Consider the following 16,778-nt stretch of genomic DNA (forward strand, 5'->3'; position numbering starts at 1 on the left):
AGCTGGCGGTCTTTCATATTATATATCGAGCTATATATTTGATGCACAACCACCAAGGAACAGCCAGCTGGTAACTGCTAACCACTTAATTCTCTCAAACAACACATGATTAATGCCCAGAATTTGATCACCTCTTTACACTATCAGATGATACAATTATTGTACTGATGATGGCCTTGGGGCACGGTTTCACGCAATCTGCAGTGACAAGGTTGCTTATTTACTAGCGTACTTAGTTGGTCATCCTAAACTCGATATCTTTTACAGTGTTTGCGAGGTACTTAAAGATATTAAGAGATAGAACAATGTAAACCATTGATCAAGAGAGGGGCAAGGTACGGAATAAAAGTTAATGTAACCGATAGCAACGAAGTAAATAACTAGTAAAATATGGGTATTTTGGGTTAATCAAATACCTAGCTGAATTGATCCGTATTGTTTGGTAGAAAAAGTTGTAAATCTTACGAGGCATTTTGTCTCCGATACATTTTGTATCATTCGGTCGAAAATGTAAATCTTCCCATAAATTTTATCTCCTAAATAAGTTTTATCATTTTCTAATATTTGAATGTATTTGAGAGAATAGCTACTTTAGTCCCTAAAGTTTTTCTGTAGGATCAGTTTAGTCCCTAACCTTTTAAATGGTCCAAAAAAATCCTTAACCTTTGTCATAAGACCTAGAATAGTCCTTGGATCCACCAAAACCATCATATGGATATGCCATGTCATCATTCATGCAAAATCTATAATGAATTGTCCAATTTACCCTTACGTATATCATAGAAAAATAAATATAAGGGTGAATTAGATATAACCATAGGAAAAAATACTTTTTTTCACCATTTTGAGGTATATTTTTGCTCTTGCATATACCATATATTTTTTTAACATTTTCCTTTTGTTTTTTATTTTCCTATGCGTAAGGGTAAATTAGACAAATCATATAGATTTTGCATAGAAAGGTGACATGGCATGTCCATGTGGCAATTTTGGTGGGACCAAGGACTATATTAGCCCACATGACAAATTTAAAGGACTTGTTTGGACAATATGAAAGAATAAGAACTAAAATGACCCAGGATCGAAACTTTAGGTACCATATTAGCTATTCTCCCAATGTATTTTTGTGTTGTTTCATGTATCACAAATTTATAATTAAGTTGACATGCATGTGTCTATATAATGTAGCGTATGTGTTCATGCATGCACGATGATTAAGTTGGAAACGATGATGTTCAAATTAGCCCCAAATTTCTAGCATGCTTAACAAGAGTAACGCAAGTTATTAGTTAGCAAGTTCAAATATTTGGGACGAAGATGTGAGAATAAGATCAGGATCCCACTAATTAACACAGTTAATTACTATAGAATTAAAGAGAAAACATTTTTTCTTAAAAGAATTTCCTCCATTGTAGCGATTGCACCCTAATCAACACAATAATAAAAAATGACACATTTTTTTTGTCCAAAATAACATGGCTGCATGATCAACAAAACATATCAATTTCCTTCTTCACTTACTGTCATATATGTTGTACTTTGATATTTTTTTTAAGACTTTGTACTTTGAAATTATAGTATCTACCTATGTTCATGTTATTGAGGGAGAATATGCAAAGATGAACAAACATGTAAATATAGCGTATTGACAATGAATTACATATGAACCTACAAACCGATGATCTTTTACTGAGTTTATATGTTCTTTGTGATAAAATATCAATTTTAAAATAACCACACGAACATTCGGTCATATTTTATCCGATTGTGTTATTAGACACAAAATATCGGGGGCGTCTAATGGGCGGGTGATCGCTCCCCCGTCCGTCCAGCGATCACCCGTCCGCGCCCTCACTTATACAATACACTCCTCCCTCCTCTCTCCCCTTCCTCCTCCCTTTCTTCTTTTTCTACTACAGTAAACCACAAAAAAAAATTTAAAAAAAAAGTTAGAAAAATTTATGCATAGAAATAATATATATAATAAATTTGAATTCAAATTCAAATTTGAATCGGGTATGTAAACTTTTGACTTATAAACTTTGGGTCTATAAACTTTAGGTATATAAACTTTAGATGTATAGAAATACTATATATAGAAAATATTTAAATTCAAATTCAAATTTGAATCGGATATAATTCAAATTCAAATTTAAAACGGGTATGTAAACTTTTGACTTATAAACTTTAGGTCTATAAACTTTAGGTGTATAAACTTTAGATGCATAAAAATACTATATATAGAAAATATTTGAATTCAAATTCAAATTTGAATCAGATATAATTCAAATTCAAATTTAAAACAGGTATGTAAACTTTTGACTTATAAACTTTGGGTCATTAAACTTTAGGTGTATAAACTTTAGATGTATAGAAATACTATATATAAAAAAAATTGAATTGAAATTCAAATTTGAATTTGAATCGAATATATAAACTTTTGACTTATAAACTTTGGTTCTCTAAACTTTAGATGTGTAAACTTGAGGTGTATAAACTTTAGATGCATAAATTTACTAAAATAATAGAGTAATACGGTGCCAAAAAAGGAAACCAGGTGGAGGGAGGGAGGGAAGAGGGGATCGATCGCTACCCCATAGCCAAGGCGATCGATTGCCCATTAGAGGTTTCGCAAAATATCAACTTAAAAAAACATCACGATCATACTCTTAAAAAGAAAATGTAAATCTAAGAAAAAAAACACGTAAATTTTTTTTAAGGGAAACCGAAAACTTTATTACTGAGGCAGGCCAGCCAAATCGCTGGTCACCAAATACTCAAGGCCCGGCGGAGTGCCGGCCCAGCTACAAGGGTCAAGCAAATTACAACCCAGTTTCGCCAGTTCATGCACTACTTGTTACATTCCCTGGGGCAATAATTAACCAAGAATGAAATAAATCTTCTAGAAATGACATTCTTGATCTCCAGAATCACACCCCCCATGACAGAGAGATTGAAAGAGTTCTCCTGGAGTGTAGACTTCAGCAGCAGCGAGCCTATTTCAAACTCTACCTTCATTATCCCCCTTTCACTTGCCGCCCCTACAGCCGCTGCACAAGCAATAATCTCAGAATGGAATGCATCCATCATGTTATCAGCTCCGCCAGCTCCAGCCTGAACCACCCGTCCATGATGATCCCGAATAACATATCCCCATCCGCCTTGTTTGGTGCTGCTGTGGAAGGCCCCATCCGAGTTGATGTTCAGGACATCAGAGGTGGGTTTTCTCCATTTTGCCATTCTCCTCTCCTTCAACTTCCCCTCTTTCCAATTCAACTTCAAGAATTCCTCTCCCTGGTTATCAATGATATACGCCAAGTCAATTGGGTCTCTGGCTTTACCTCCTTCCCTCACTTCATTCATCTGCTTCCACCATTGCCACAAACAAACGACAGCTCTCATCTGTATATTCTCTGGGCACCCCCAAATGGTCTCCAGCACACTTCTTGCATTAGGTTGTTGCGCTAGAGATAATCTCAGGTCTTCCAAGTTCATCGCCTACCAAACTTTCTTAACAAGCTTGCACTTGAAAAGCACTTGAAAAACACGTGAATTTTGTAATGCAGGATTACCGACGATCATGTTCCTAGGAAGGAAATGTAAATCTTTTTAGAACACGTAAATAACGGAAATGAGAATCACGGGTATAGTAGAGATGAGGTACCGATGCGGAACCTGTGTACCTAGAACTAAGAAGACAATTATGCCCTTCTCCATCTTAAAAAAAATATCCTTTTACACTTACTACCTAAGTACCTATATCAGTACTTAAATATCTTTTAAGTGGTATCTTTTATTATGGACCATTAGATTTTTACCAAACACCGTAAAATCTCTCCTTCAACATATAGGGAATGCCTTGGCTGTACTCTCGAGCTTCCGTTCCATGAAGCGGCCGTTGTAGAACACCGGCCTCGTCGTCACTGGTGATGAGGACGCCTATTCACCCATTATTAGTTGCAGGCATTCATTGCCGCTAGGTAAGCTGGCCACCCTACCAATGCCAGCACTCCAGCCGGCGCCACCAACGCTGCTACGCCGCCCTCAGCACCCTCCATTACGTGCCCCTTCGTCCACGGAATCGCCGCCGCCCATCTCAAACCCCTTCTTGCCCAGATCTGTCACCCTCCACTGCTTCTGCAGGGACTCCACCACCACCACGCCGGTCAATGTGGCCGCCCTCCCCTGGGGAGGTCTCCTAGGTCTCGGAAACGCCAGATCGGGGCTCTAGCAGCCCTTAATTAAGGCGTTGTTTAGGCCTCGTTTACTTGGCAAAAACTTTTGCCTATACGTACCACATCGGATATACGGACACACATTTAAAGTATTAAACGTAGTCTAATAATAATAAAAAAAACTATAGATTCCGCTAGGAAATTGCGAGAGGAATTTATTAAGCACAATTAATTCTTCATTAGCAAATATTTACTGTAGCACCACATTATCAAATCATGGCGCAATTAGACTTAAAAGATTTGTCTCGTAATTTACACGCAAAATGTGTAATTGATTTTTTATTTTGTCCACATTTATACTCCATACATATGTCCAAACATTCGATGTGATGGGTGAAAAGTTTTTGTTTTGGAAACTGTGGCCTTGTTTAGTTCGCGAAAAAAAATTTTAGGTGTTACATCAGACGTTTGACCGGATGTTGGAAGGGTTTTTGACACGAATAAAAAAACTAAGTTCATAACTTGCCTGGAAAACGCGAGATGAATCTTTTTAGTCTAATTAATCTGTCATTAGCACATGTGGGTTACTATAGCACCTATGGTTAATCAGGTGCAATTAATTGCACAGTTTGCATGGAAATCGCGAGACGAATCTTTTGAGCCTAATTAGTCTATGATTAACCATAAGTGCTACAGTAACCCACATGTACTAATGACGGATTAATCACGCTAAAAAGATTCATTTCGCGGTTTCTAGGCAAGTTATGAAATTACTTTTTTCATTCGTATCCAAATACCCTTCTAATATCCGGTCAAACGCCCGATGTGACCCCCAAAAATTTTCTTTTCGCAAACTAAACAAGGCCGTAATCTAGACACGACGCTCCTTCAATCCGCTCTGCCAACCAGCTCGTCTCCGCATCCCATCGAGCCTTCAAGGAGAAGACGCAAGGAAGGTGCTTTATCTACCTTGCGCATGACCATCAAGTGGTGACTATCAGGGCAATAGCAATGCGTCCCATGTATATACCGAATCTCAGATGCCACATGGGCTAAGGAACTGTGGTAGTCACAAGATTCACAATGTAGCAACTCCAAAGTGGGGTCCACAAAAATAAAGTTCTCCTTTTTTTTCTCCACTTTTCCCCATCTCCTTCTCCCTTTCCTCGGGACCACCGCTATCCTTCTTCTCCCCCATCTCTCACGCCTTCCCCTCTCTCTCCTCTCATGCTCGGGTGGCAACCTGACTCAGTCTTCTCTCCTTACACCGTGTTGGGTCGGCCAGGCGGAGCAGCAGCCTGCGGAAACGGCGCCGAGGTGGCCGGGCAGAGTGGCAGCCTCTGAGGCAACGGAGCTAGGCGGAGACAGCGCCGATGCGGCCGGGCGGAGCGCCGGCCTCTGCGGCGACGGAGCCGGACGGAGCGCCGGCCTCTATGGCGACGAAGCCGGGCAAAGAGGCGACGGCAACCGAGTAGAGAGGCGACCGAAGCGGTGACGGTGCAGGCCGGAGCAGCGGAGGGGTGGGCTCGCCGGATCTAGCCTCAGGTTCTCTCTGGCGCGGATGCGGCTCCCTATCCCTACCCCCACCTCCTCTCTGTCTCTCTCCCGCTTTCTCCCCACGGGCGGATGCGATTTTTTTAGCAAAAGTTGATTTTTTTTTTGACGAGGTTCTTGGAGCCAATGTTGATCACGTGAACCCGGCGAAGGAATGGTCACCACTTCCCTCTCTCCTCCACGCAAGCACTTTTTCTACCTGGACAAACATTGACACATGTCACGTGCGTGCACCGTGAATGGCCTCAGAGACCCAATCTGATGTTTCTCCTGCCATCGCTCAGGTTATTGTGCCTATGAATGCACTAAGGCCATTCACAGTGCATGTATGTGGCGTTTGGTCTCGATGCACCAGCTCGGCGATTCCCCTCTACACAAGCGTTGGTCGTAACCCTGTGAAGTCCGCGGAACCAATTTTGTGCACTCGTTCTTCTCACAAAATCAAGGTCGCGTGGCATGGGGGAGAACGGTGCAGACGCATTGTGAGGTTGTGGCCTTACGGGTTCGTGGCTCCGCGCTTCCCCTCCCCATCCCCCGAGCTGGCGATGAAGGAAGAAGAAGAGATGGCGGCGGAGGAGGAAGAGGAGGCGACAAATCTGGTGCCTACCTACTTGACGCCCCCCGAGCCATGTTGTCACTCATTGTCGTGTGTCGCTCCAACCCACCGGACCCATCCTCGTTTTCTGATCTATGCTGCTGCTCGTCATCATCGCCCACTCCAAGCCGCAACGACCTCTCCTTGACCCCTCCACAGCCTCAATGGGAGCCTCCACGACCCATCCAGATCGATGCGCCACCGAGGAGAGGGTAGAGGCCGCGCTGCCGCTCGTCCTTGTTGCCCATAGCCATGGGCGCCGACGAGGAGAGAGAAAGGATTTGGCACCGACGAGGAGAGGGGTGAAGGGATTTAGCGCCAGAGAGGGGAGGAGAGAGGGGAGATCTGGCGAGCTTCGGGCTTGTTTTGGCCGCCCGGCGCTGTCGCTTCATGGGGACCACCGCTGCAAACAACCCTCCGCCTGGCTCGCCGTCACCGCTTCTGCCTTTCACGAGAGCATGTGGGTTGGGGAAAGGGGAAGCATCGGTTTTGGGGAGAGAGACGGAAAAAGGCGAGAAAAATATTGTTTTTTCATGGACCCCAGTTAAGGCTACATAGCACGGTGAAACTTGTGGCTAACATTATTCTTTGGTGTTCTTGGACCTACGTGACATATGAGGTCTGGCAAAATTCGATGTTGCACTGCTAATGCCCTAAGCAGTGGTCCCTAGGCACCACCTGCCGTCACCCCCCATCTCTAGTGCAACCTTCACCGCAGAGCACCTGGACGGACTGGCAGCGCTCACTTCGATGACAAGCTATGCCCTTGCCACCACCACCTCCAAGAACTATGCATGGAAGGCAATGGCACTTCTCGGCGACACGCCCAATTGATGACGAGTATCTCAGCCCAACCTCCTACGCCCTTGATGAGGAGCACTATGTGACATCCTGGCCCTATTAGGATATGGACTGTGTGGCTCATGAGAGCCGTGTGCTCCTGTTTGATACCACCTTGCTAATGTAGTGAAAAGCTGGAACCAACTTATAATGGTTTGTCCCTCTAGTCGTATCACTCCTAGGTTAACCATTTTACACAAAGCAAGGATGAAAGTATATGTGTGCTATGTGTAAGTGGGCCCACCCATAGGATGGACTAGGTTGCGCGGTTCCAAAGGGCGTGTTGTTACATGCTTAATTTTTTTCCATTTTGGTTCGCGTTACCATAACATATCCCATTCTCTAATTTTATTTATTCTTCAGGAGAATCCAATGATGTGTGGTTTTACTTTATGGATCAACACCGTCAGCCCGACGTATGATGGCAGAAGAGTAACTAAAGCTGAATGCAAACAAAGTACAAGAGAATGAAGGAGCACAAAGTTGCAGTACGTGCTAAACGACGTAGAAGGGGGTAGTAGAGAAGCTTAGGCCCGATTCGTTTTCGGCCATTTCTTTTGTTATGTTGGTGTATGTGTCACGAATGTGTTATGTTTATCTGTGTGTTAGCTAATGGTTAACTCTCTTTTTCATCGATTAAGTTGATTTGTGCTACCGCTGCAATATCTTTATTCTCCTTCTATTCTTTATCCACCTTCTATTCTTTTTCATCGATTAAGTTGATTTGTGCTACGGCGACGTGAATATGTGATTGTCTTACGAGGGCAAATAAATTGCGACAAAGCTATGAAACCAAAAAAGCCAATGAAAGTAATAAAAAATATGTAAATAAATAATACCTCATTAGTCCAATTATTTTAATAAACAAATAAATACTAGAACTACAAAATAATAATGTATTTTCCACCTGAGAAAAACATAACATATATTAAAAAATTGCTAACGAAATTAACCAAACAAACATGTATTAAAAAAATAATTTCGGCTGTACAAAGGTAAAGAGAGGACACTCAGATTGTATTGAAAGCCCGACAGACAAACCATATATAGTTTGATTGGGATTCTATTTTTACAGGATGAAGAAGTACACATTACACAAAGAGCAATTTTACGGTACATGTAGAGACTCCTAGCAGACATAGGTCGCGACTACAAAAGAAAGTAAACTAACGACAGAAAACATCTGTTTTTGTGCAACATTTCTAAACATATCCAAGGCAGCTATCAGACATCCAAACACAATCAGACACATCATCATCTTGCTGCCCATAGAGAATTGCTTCGTACTGCCGCGCATGTCCACCTTATACATGGCTGGGCCACTTCTCTCCATATTTCTGCATGGCATCACATTGCCGCAACTCTTTAGTAGACTAGTAGCCATCTTATTTGAGGACATTGCACTTTTCTCCATATTTACTGTTCCATTTTCACAGTTCATTTGCCCATCCTCCCTGCAAGTGACAGCATTATTGGAATATGATAGAGGGCATTGCTCCCGCGCAACTCTGCTACCTGGACATTATCGAATTTTCAGCGGTTAGATTCTGCCGCGAGAGTTGATCAGTTCTTTCCATGCTTCATCGATTTACATATATGGTGCTACATGGTGCTAGACAATCTGCAGTTTTTATCATGTTGGTTTAAGACAGGTGCTACCGCTTGAATTTTTTTCCCTATAATATGTATAGAGAGTTGATCATTGCATTAGTATTAATATGTATAGAGAGTTGATCATTGCATTAAGTATAATATGTGCAAGATTAATTAAGTATTAACTTAAAAAACTTGAAAATAAATTAATATGATTTTTATAGCTACTTTCATATAGATTTTTTTAAAAAAACAACACTTAACAGTTCGTGAAGAGTAAGCTAGGGAGTCGAAGATGGGAAGAGGTAGATTCAAACTCAACCTTAAGCGTACTGCCCATACAGTTATTGATTTATTAGCTAAACAACATCAATCAATTCTTTTCATAGTTCATTTCAAATTTAAGGGTGTACAGAAAAAAAAACAATCGACCATATGTCTAGGAGTGAGGAAAGAGCCTGAGTGAGATTAATTATTGATGTCGACTGAACTGAAGCTTAATTGTCACTACTAACGCCAACTGATAATCCACAAAACCAATAATTAACCCTTTAACTAGTATATATACCTTTCATATATAACTCGTCGACATAATCAAGCACATTATATATATATATATATATATGGTGTGGCTGCACTACTAATTAATGAAGTTTAAATCATGCTCCAACCCGCATAGATATTTTTACAAGTTCTAGAGAGATGAAATCAAAATAATAACATCCAACTCATAGTCACGAATTGAAGTGCTTCAAGAAAATCATATATAGTTGTTGGCATTTCTATAGATATGATACTGTAATAAAAAAATAGTGATCAAAGTTCTTTTTGGAGACCGTTTACTCGTTTGAAATGATAATTATTTTTAACGGAGGGAGTAATACCTAGTTTATTTGGTACTAAGAATACAAAGTTTTGTTAGCTAAACAGTGCACAAATACAGATCAGTTCTGAAAACTAGCGCACCATATATGAAGCGATTTCCCAAAACCACGGGCAGCTACCTAGCCGTGTCACAGTTATGTTTGTAATACATTCTTTAGTTTAACCTTTGTGACACACTAGAGGATTTTGTTTCATTTTTTTGTCTTGAAATCCAGGAATATTAATTTTCTTAATTAGAAATTAAGAATTTGTTTGTTTGGTTAGCTACTAACATTACTAATAGTATGTACTTTTGTACGGTTTGGTTTTGTTTTCAACTATAATAGCATGAACTTTGGTTTTGATTTTGTACTCTTTAGTTTTGTTTGCAAAATGATAGCACCTTCTCCAGTGAATAGAGGTTAATTAGTTTTATCAGCGAATTTCAGCAATGTTTATACAAAGTACAATATCTTAATAGTATATAAAAGAATCTAGTTTAATACCTTGGTGCAGATACGAGTCAGAGTAGACTGCAGGAGGGTAGCCACCTGAAGGGTAACCAACAGGTTGAGGAGGGTAAGCACTAGAAAGAGGGTATGTCCACGGAGGAGGTGGATATGCTTCCGGCAGCAGTAGGTAGCTCTGAGCCTGAGTGTATCCCTGGTGAGGAGGATACCCATAGATGCCGGCAGCAACACCGTGCATTAGGTTAGAGAAGATGAGCCCATTGTCACTTCCATCACGCTTGTTCTTGCCCCTTTCCATTGTCACCCCACAATCTAGGCTATCTGCACAAAAAAAAAATGTTGGTCCATCACTGTTGTTTAGACCATGGTTTTTTGTGCTAAGCAAGATTTAGTAGTACTTTAGATTTATTTGATGTACGTCAAAGATTTTTGGCTGTAGGGAGTATATTTTGCACTTAAGCTTGATTGAGAAGATAATTAATTTATTGCTTTAATATCTTAAGGAAACTAAAAGAAAATATATCTTTATATGATGGGTTGTTTATTAAGTTACTGCATCTTCTGTTTTGCACTGAAAATGATTTCATCTAAATGCACACAGTTCTAAACATCTATTTCCTCTATTTCACACATTATAAGATGTTTTAGCCTCTCCATCTCGTAGTCTAGATTCACTAGTATTAATTCATATGAATTTGGATAACCGCATGAATGCATCCATGCTGAATCTATTCAAAACACCAAAACATCTAATCTTATTGTGTGAGAAATTAAATAGAGGAGGTAGCATGCAGCATTCAAATATACTCTAGTAACTCAACCAATTTTCTGTTACTTTTGCATCAAACAGGACATTTAGACCATATAAGATGCTAACTTCTAACATTATCAGCACTCTTTTCAACCACCTCACAATGCAAATGATGATTAGCAATAGCCACAAATTCAATATCTATGTGAATACTTGTCTTACAAGGTTACTATGATTATCTATATATGATGGATCCAATGGCGTAAACATACAAGATAACAGCATTTATACTAGCAATCAATCTGAAACTTTCATGCTGCGTGCAATTTTCAGAGCCATAGCCTAAGAGTTGTCACTAGCTCTAAAAATTTTGGAACTGTGGTTCTAGTTCCCTTCCTATTTTGCAGTACCTATAGAATTTTATCCCTCTGTAGTTTCCTATTTTGCAGTTCATATAAAATTTGCACAACAAAATTTGTCTATTTTTTTCAGCCATGTACAGTCGTCCCACAAATACTATTCTATACCTAAAGTGGAAACCGAACAGTTTAACAAAATCAGAAAAACGGTGGCTGCCCCTGGGAGATCGCTGCTCCCCCGGGCAGCGGGGCGGAAGCTTTCGAGCGGCGCTAGATCGTCCCACTCTGATACCATGTTTAACAGTATAAGAAGAGAGGAATACTATAAATATTAAGCATTGAATTCAGTCTCATGAGGGATATATATATAGAGAGTAGAAAAGATGAGGAAGGGGATATACATATAAGGAAAGACTCTAAACAAATCAATCTTATCCTAATAATCCTCGAGCATCTGATAAATATCAAAACTGAAAACAAAAACAAGAAAAATTTAAAGCGCGCAATTACCTGGAATTCGATCAATTGTTTTCTGCCGCTGTCGCTGTGGTTGCCAAGAAGCAGAACAATTTGGAAGGTTATTTGCTGGGTGGCAGAGCTCTTGCAGCCGCTTTATGAGTTCGGCGCGTCGTGTTCCGGCGACCGCTGCAGGCTGCAGGCGCCGGTAGCGGCCGGACCGGCTACTTGTGCTCCGGCAAGTCTCCGCCGTGCGCTCTCGGCACAGCCATGCTCCACTCTGGGCTGATATCCTGTTGGGGCCATCGCCGAATCTGTTCCTCATCCGCATGCCGGTTCCGGGACTGATCAGATCAGGGCGCCGGCAGCGGGCGCACCCGCACACCGCGGCGTTGCTGCGGCAGCTGGACTCCGGCGACGGCGGAGCGGGGCCGTCGTCGAGGTCGTGGCTTCTGTGCGTCGAGGAGCCGGCTGACCGCCGCCGTGGCAGCAGCACGTCGGCGTGGCAGAGAGGGCACGTGGCGGTTTTTGACGAGCTTGTTGTTGACATGGCCGGCGGGCGCCGGGAGCGGCCGGAAAAGACCGCCGTCGGCTGCGGCGTAGCACTATTATATTCAGAGGTCAGTTACTATGGGATGGGTAGCTTTTGCTCCTGCTATATACGTACTTGCAAGTACGACTACACGGCTACCAGTCAGATTAAAAATTGTTCATCTGGCAGTACACGCTTTACAGCATTGATGTTGCTGTACGCGACTACTTGCTCGCCCATGGTACCGTTTTCATATAAAGTAAACCAGTAAACCATTAGCTCCAGTTACATAGTAGTCCGTCGATTGGAAGCAAAAAGCTGATAAATATAGGCCCCGTTTAGTTTCCACGTAAAAATTTTACACCCTATGACATCGAACGTTTGCATATCTGCATAAAGTATTAAATATAGGCTAAAATAATAACTAATTGCACATATTGTGACTAATTTACGAGACGAATCTTTTAAGCCTAATTGCTCCATGATTTGACAATGTGGTGCTACAGTAAATATTTGCTAATGACGGATTAATTAGGCTTAATAAATTCGTCTCGCAGTTTACTGACGGATTCTCTAATAGTTTTTTTATTAGGGCCCGAACACCCCATGTGACACACTATATAAATAAATTCGTCTCGCAGTTTACTGACGGATTCTGTAATATTTTTTTATTAGTGCCCGAACACCCCCTGTGACACACTATATAATACCCGATGTAACACGTTAAAACTTTACACCTATAGATCTAAACACCCCCATAGTTTTTTCATATTCTCTTATGAGTCTTCTCACCAACTATTTTTAAGAATCTTAAGTTACTAGTAATATGCGCGTGCTAACGCTATGACATTATTTGGTAATGTAAAGATAACCAACAGGTAACAGTGAGAACTCTAAAAAATTGAAATATATACCATTAGGAATAATGCACTGTAGTGTAGCAAAAATGATGTCTAGGATTGGAGAGATGAACCTTACCATGAGAGCTCCAACTTACAAAAGCTACATATGAATTGTTTATAAATATATATATTTGTAAACCTACAAATAGTACTACTCCATTTCCTTTTCACAACCATTACCATATACTTTCAGCACAAATTTATGTTAATTAGTCAAATATGTCCGTGCTAACGCTACAATGTTATAATATTTTGCTTAATAAATTATTAAATCCATGTTAGTCAAATTAATTTTCCAAGATCTAGTTCAATTAAGCTTGAATTCGATCCATGTCACATATCAAATATATCTATCTATTATATACTAAAAGTCCATTAAACATCCTGTAAACGCTCCTAAGCCGCCACGTGGCGCATTACAAACGCTCCTAGATCGCCATGTGGCATTCTACAATCCCACCATCGATTTTCATTTAAATTGGTGGACCCATTATCTTACAATCGTCAGATTAAATCTATTTAAAAAGTTTATGCTTTCTATATCTGAGATAATCCGTCCACCAGAAATATTTACGTATGTACATGGAAATACCCAAATAGTACGTACGTTACTTTGGATGAAAAAAAATATATACCTTGGTACTGTTTATTTGAAAAGAAAACAAACAGCGTACGTGGTAGGTACGATAAAAAATATAAAGACAAAAAAAACTGTTCACCTGGGAAAAGACGAAGGATACGTACCATATAAGCACGATTAAAGATGTACAACGTTATAACCATCAAGGCCTTTTTAAAATATATGATCTTCTATACTATAAAAATAAAGTTTCTTATTCTACAAATATGGTCATTTGGTGCTTCTATAAGCGTTCTTAGACTCCCACGTAACACTACGTAATTTCACCGTCGATTTTCATTTAAATTAATAGACCAGTTATTTTCTACCATTGCATTAGCCCGCTTTCTCTTAATCTCCTGTGTATGAGAGAAACTATTTTCCGGATAGTCGATTAAAAAAACCAAAGAAACATACGTACATACCATTAAAAAAAGCTATAAAGCCTCCCAAAAAAATAAATATGTACGTTGGTACAACATCGAAAAAATATAGTTATTCCTTAAAATAGGATTTTTTTATACTATAAAACTAAATTTATTACTCCAGAAATATGCAAGTTAAACTAGATCAATATAAGTATCAAATTAAAGGTATTTAAACACCCATTTTTAAATTATAATCCATTGTATTCAAATGTTGATGACTTATCATAGTTATATTATGATGCTAAATACATTACAACACATGGAGTTGACATTAATAATTAATATTATAATAATTTTCAAATGATTTAGGTGACATATAATAATTAATTTCATCATAATATTTGAAATAATTTCACATCATATTTTGTGGTGTCAAATATCACTTGACAAATATATAACACTAACTGAAATCGACATGCGTGAATACGAAACAACGTTATGTTTTGTTAGTTATATATGATTTAATTTTAATTTATGGAGACTAAGATTTTCAAATGTTTTTTTATATTTTCAAAACTATTTCATTGGTATTCCTAGGCAATAATCTTTTTATAATACGGCCCCTTAATCCATATGTTTTTCCCACCATACTGGTTTGTTAACAAATGTGCATTAAACTACTCATGATATATTTTGTTTATAGTCGAGGAATTCTAATATGTCGGGTATAAGTGATAGTTGATAGTTGATGAATGTATGATATAAGTGCACTCCAACAAATTAGTTATTTTTTAATAATTTTTGAAAATAAATAAAATTTAAAATTAGTATATGTGTCTCATGCAATTATGAACAACAGGTCACGAAAACAAACCATACGCTAAAATATTGATCTTTGTCAAAATATAAACAATGATATAATGATATGATACTCTGAGGATGGTTATGGTCATATATCTGTTTAGCGATACATTTTTTAATGATCAACCTCACTCATTTCAAAACGGAATATTGTATTTATATAAAAATTTGGGTAGTACTGCTTAATACTAGAAAAAAAATTATGTCTACACAAAACATAAAAACAACTATTTTTAATGGGAAGAATTATTTTCATTACATCGCTTTCTATAAAAGGTATTGAACATCTTTTACAAGTATAGTTGAGGTAGCCCAGTGGAGACCACCATTGATAATAGTGTTCAACTTTTTACTTATTGATGCAATCGTTTTTGAGGGTGCTGATAGTGAATTAGGCCTTAAAATTACACTGCATGCTGGCCTTGAGAGGCACGAGTATATCGATACGGAACCCATGTTTAGAGGCAACAGAGAAATAAAGACTTGGTATCTCTACCTGTTAGAGGGATATTCATGTCTAATTTCAACACTGTTATCACATTTACCAATAGATGTCGCATTTTAAGTATATTTATTTATAGATTTAGAACTAAATGTTGACATAAACATTTAGGTATATAGTAGAGATAAATGTTTTATGTATTAATGATGTATTAGGTTTATTTTGGTGCTACAGATGCAGTTTCATTTATTAAAAAGGCATCTAGCGACAATGGTAAGAAGTAATGGTGACAATAGACGAGTTTACATAATCAGGACAAAAGTGATTTTTTAATATAAGAAACATTCCTATCGTTTATATTAAAATCTACAATATATTTCACAACATAGATTTTTGTTATTATGAGGTAAAATATACAATTTCTTATACGCATATGATGAGATATGACTTAATTCTCTTAACGTTATTTTTATAAACATAATGAATAAGATCCCCGCGCATCTACGCGGGCTTCCTTCCTAGTTTAAGGAAAAGTAAGAAAAATATAATATTGTCAGAACATTAATTCAAAACCATAAAAAATTATCTAATAAGAGATTCAAAAATCTAGCAAATAGTACTGCTAAAAAGTGTTGGGTGATCTAGATTGCCAGTGTTGCTTTTCCTAAGATGCAAATTAACAAACTGATAGAACGCAGCAGAGATAGGGCAAAAAATGTACTAACAAAGAGAATAAGAGATACATTTTTTTGACACAAGGTAGATCCAGTTACTTTATTGATAGAAATGATAAGTTACTTTATTATATGATTAAAGTGGAAAAGAGGAGAACAAATAAGAAGATTAAAAAGGACCAATGGTGCCTACAATGCACCGAAGGTCCGACGTATGATAACAACATGGAAGAAAGATGATGCACATCGTCTAAGCAACATGCTCCTACTTGCCGGCTCGTTAGCTACCAGGTGGCGTAGTGCTGTAAGGACATCAGGAACAAAATCAATATTACCCGGTAGTATATGGTGACTACTCACCACGTACGCATCCATGACAGCTAAACAATGCCCTCCAATGAAGTTTCCCCTTGATGCAGCCAGCCAGCGAAAGCAAGCTCCGGAGATCTATATGCCTTGTCCAACACCACTGTGTCATCCTCCTTTTCACCTGCCCTAATCCGCTCCCTTTCATCCTACCTAGGGCTGTCATCCTCCTCGCACCTGCACTAATCCGCTCCCCTTCATCTTACCGGGTTGTCACTGGGTATTCATTAACCATTCCCATATCCATACTCACATTTATGCGGTCTCTCTGAATGAAGCAAACTGGAATTCGTGCAACTTCGTAATCCAGCCACATTTATATTTCATCCTCACTACTGCATGATTGATTTTCCTGAA

The 16,778-nt window shown here is 39.0% G+C and overlaps 2 protein-coding genes across 2 annotated transcripts; both read right to left on the reverse strand.

Annotated features, from left to right (window-relative positions):
* Window positions 1-2,850: 2,850 nt before the first annotated feature.
* On the reverse strand, window positions 2,851-3,495 carry LOC107281947 (uncharacterized). The gene has a single exon (XM_015793788.1). The coding sequence runs from the start codon at window positions 3,493-3,495 to the stop codon at window positions 2,851-2,853; it is 645 nt and encodes a 214-aa protein (XP_015649274.1).
* A 4,617-nt stretch (window positions 3,496-8,112) lies between these two features.
* LOC4345408 (uncharacterized) lies at window positions 8,113-12,289 on the reverse strand. The gene is made up of 3 exons (XM_015794000.3): window positions 11,712-12,289; window positions 10,128-10,412; window positions 8,113-8,679 (listed from the first exon to the last, which is right to left on the reverse strand). Exons 1-3 carry the CDS (start codon window positions 12,205-12,207, stop codon window positions 8,294-8,296), a joined length of 1,167 nt encoding a protein of 388 aa, XP_015649486.1. The 5' UTR covers window positions 12,208-12,289; the 3' UTR covers window positions 8,113-8,293.
* Window positions 12,290-16,778: the final 4,489 nt, after the last annotated feature.

This window comes from Oryza sativa, chromosome 8 (genome assembly GCF_034140825.1).
Source record: "Oryza sativa Japonica Group chromosome 8, ASM3414082v1".
Taxonomy (NCBI): domain Eukaryota; kingdom Viridiplantae; phylum Streptophyta; class Magnoliopsida; order Poales; family Poaceae; genus Oryza; species Oryza sativa.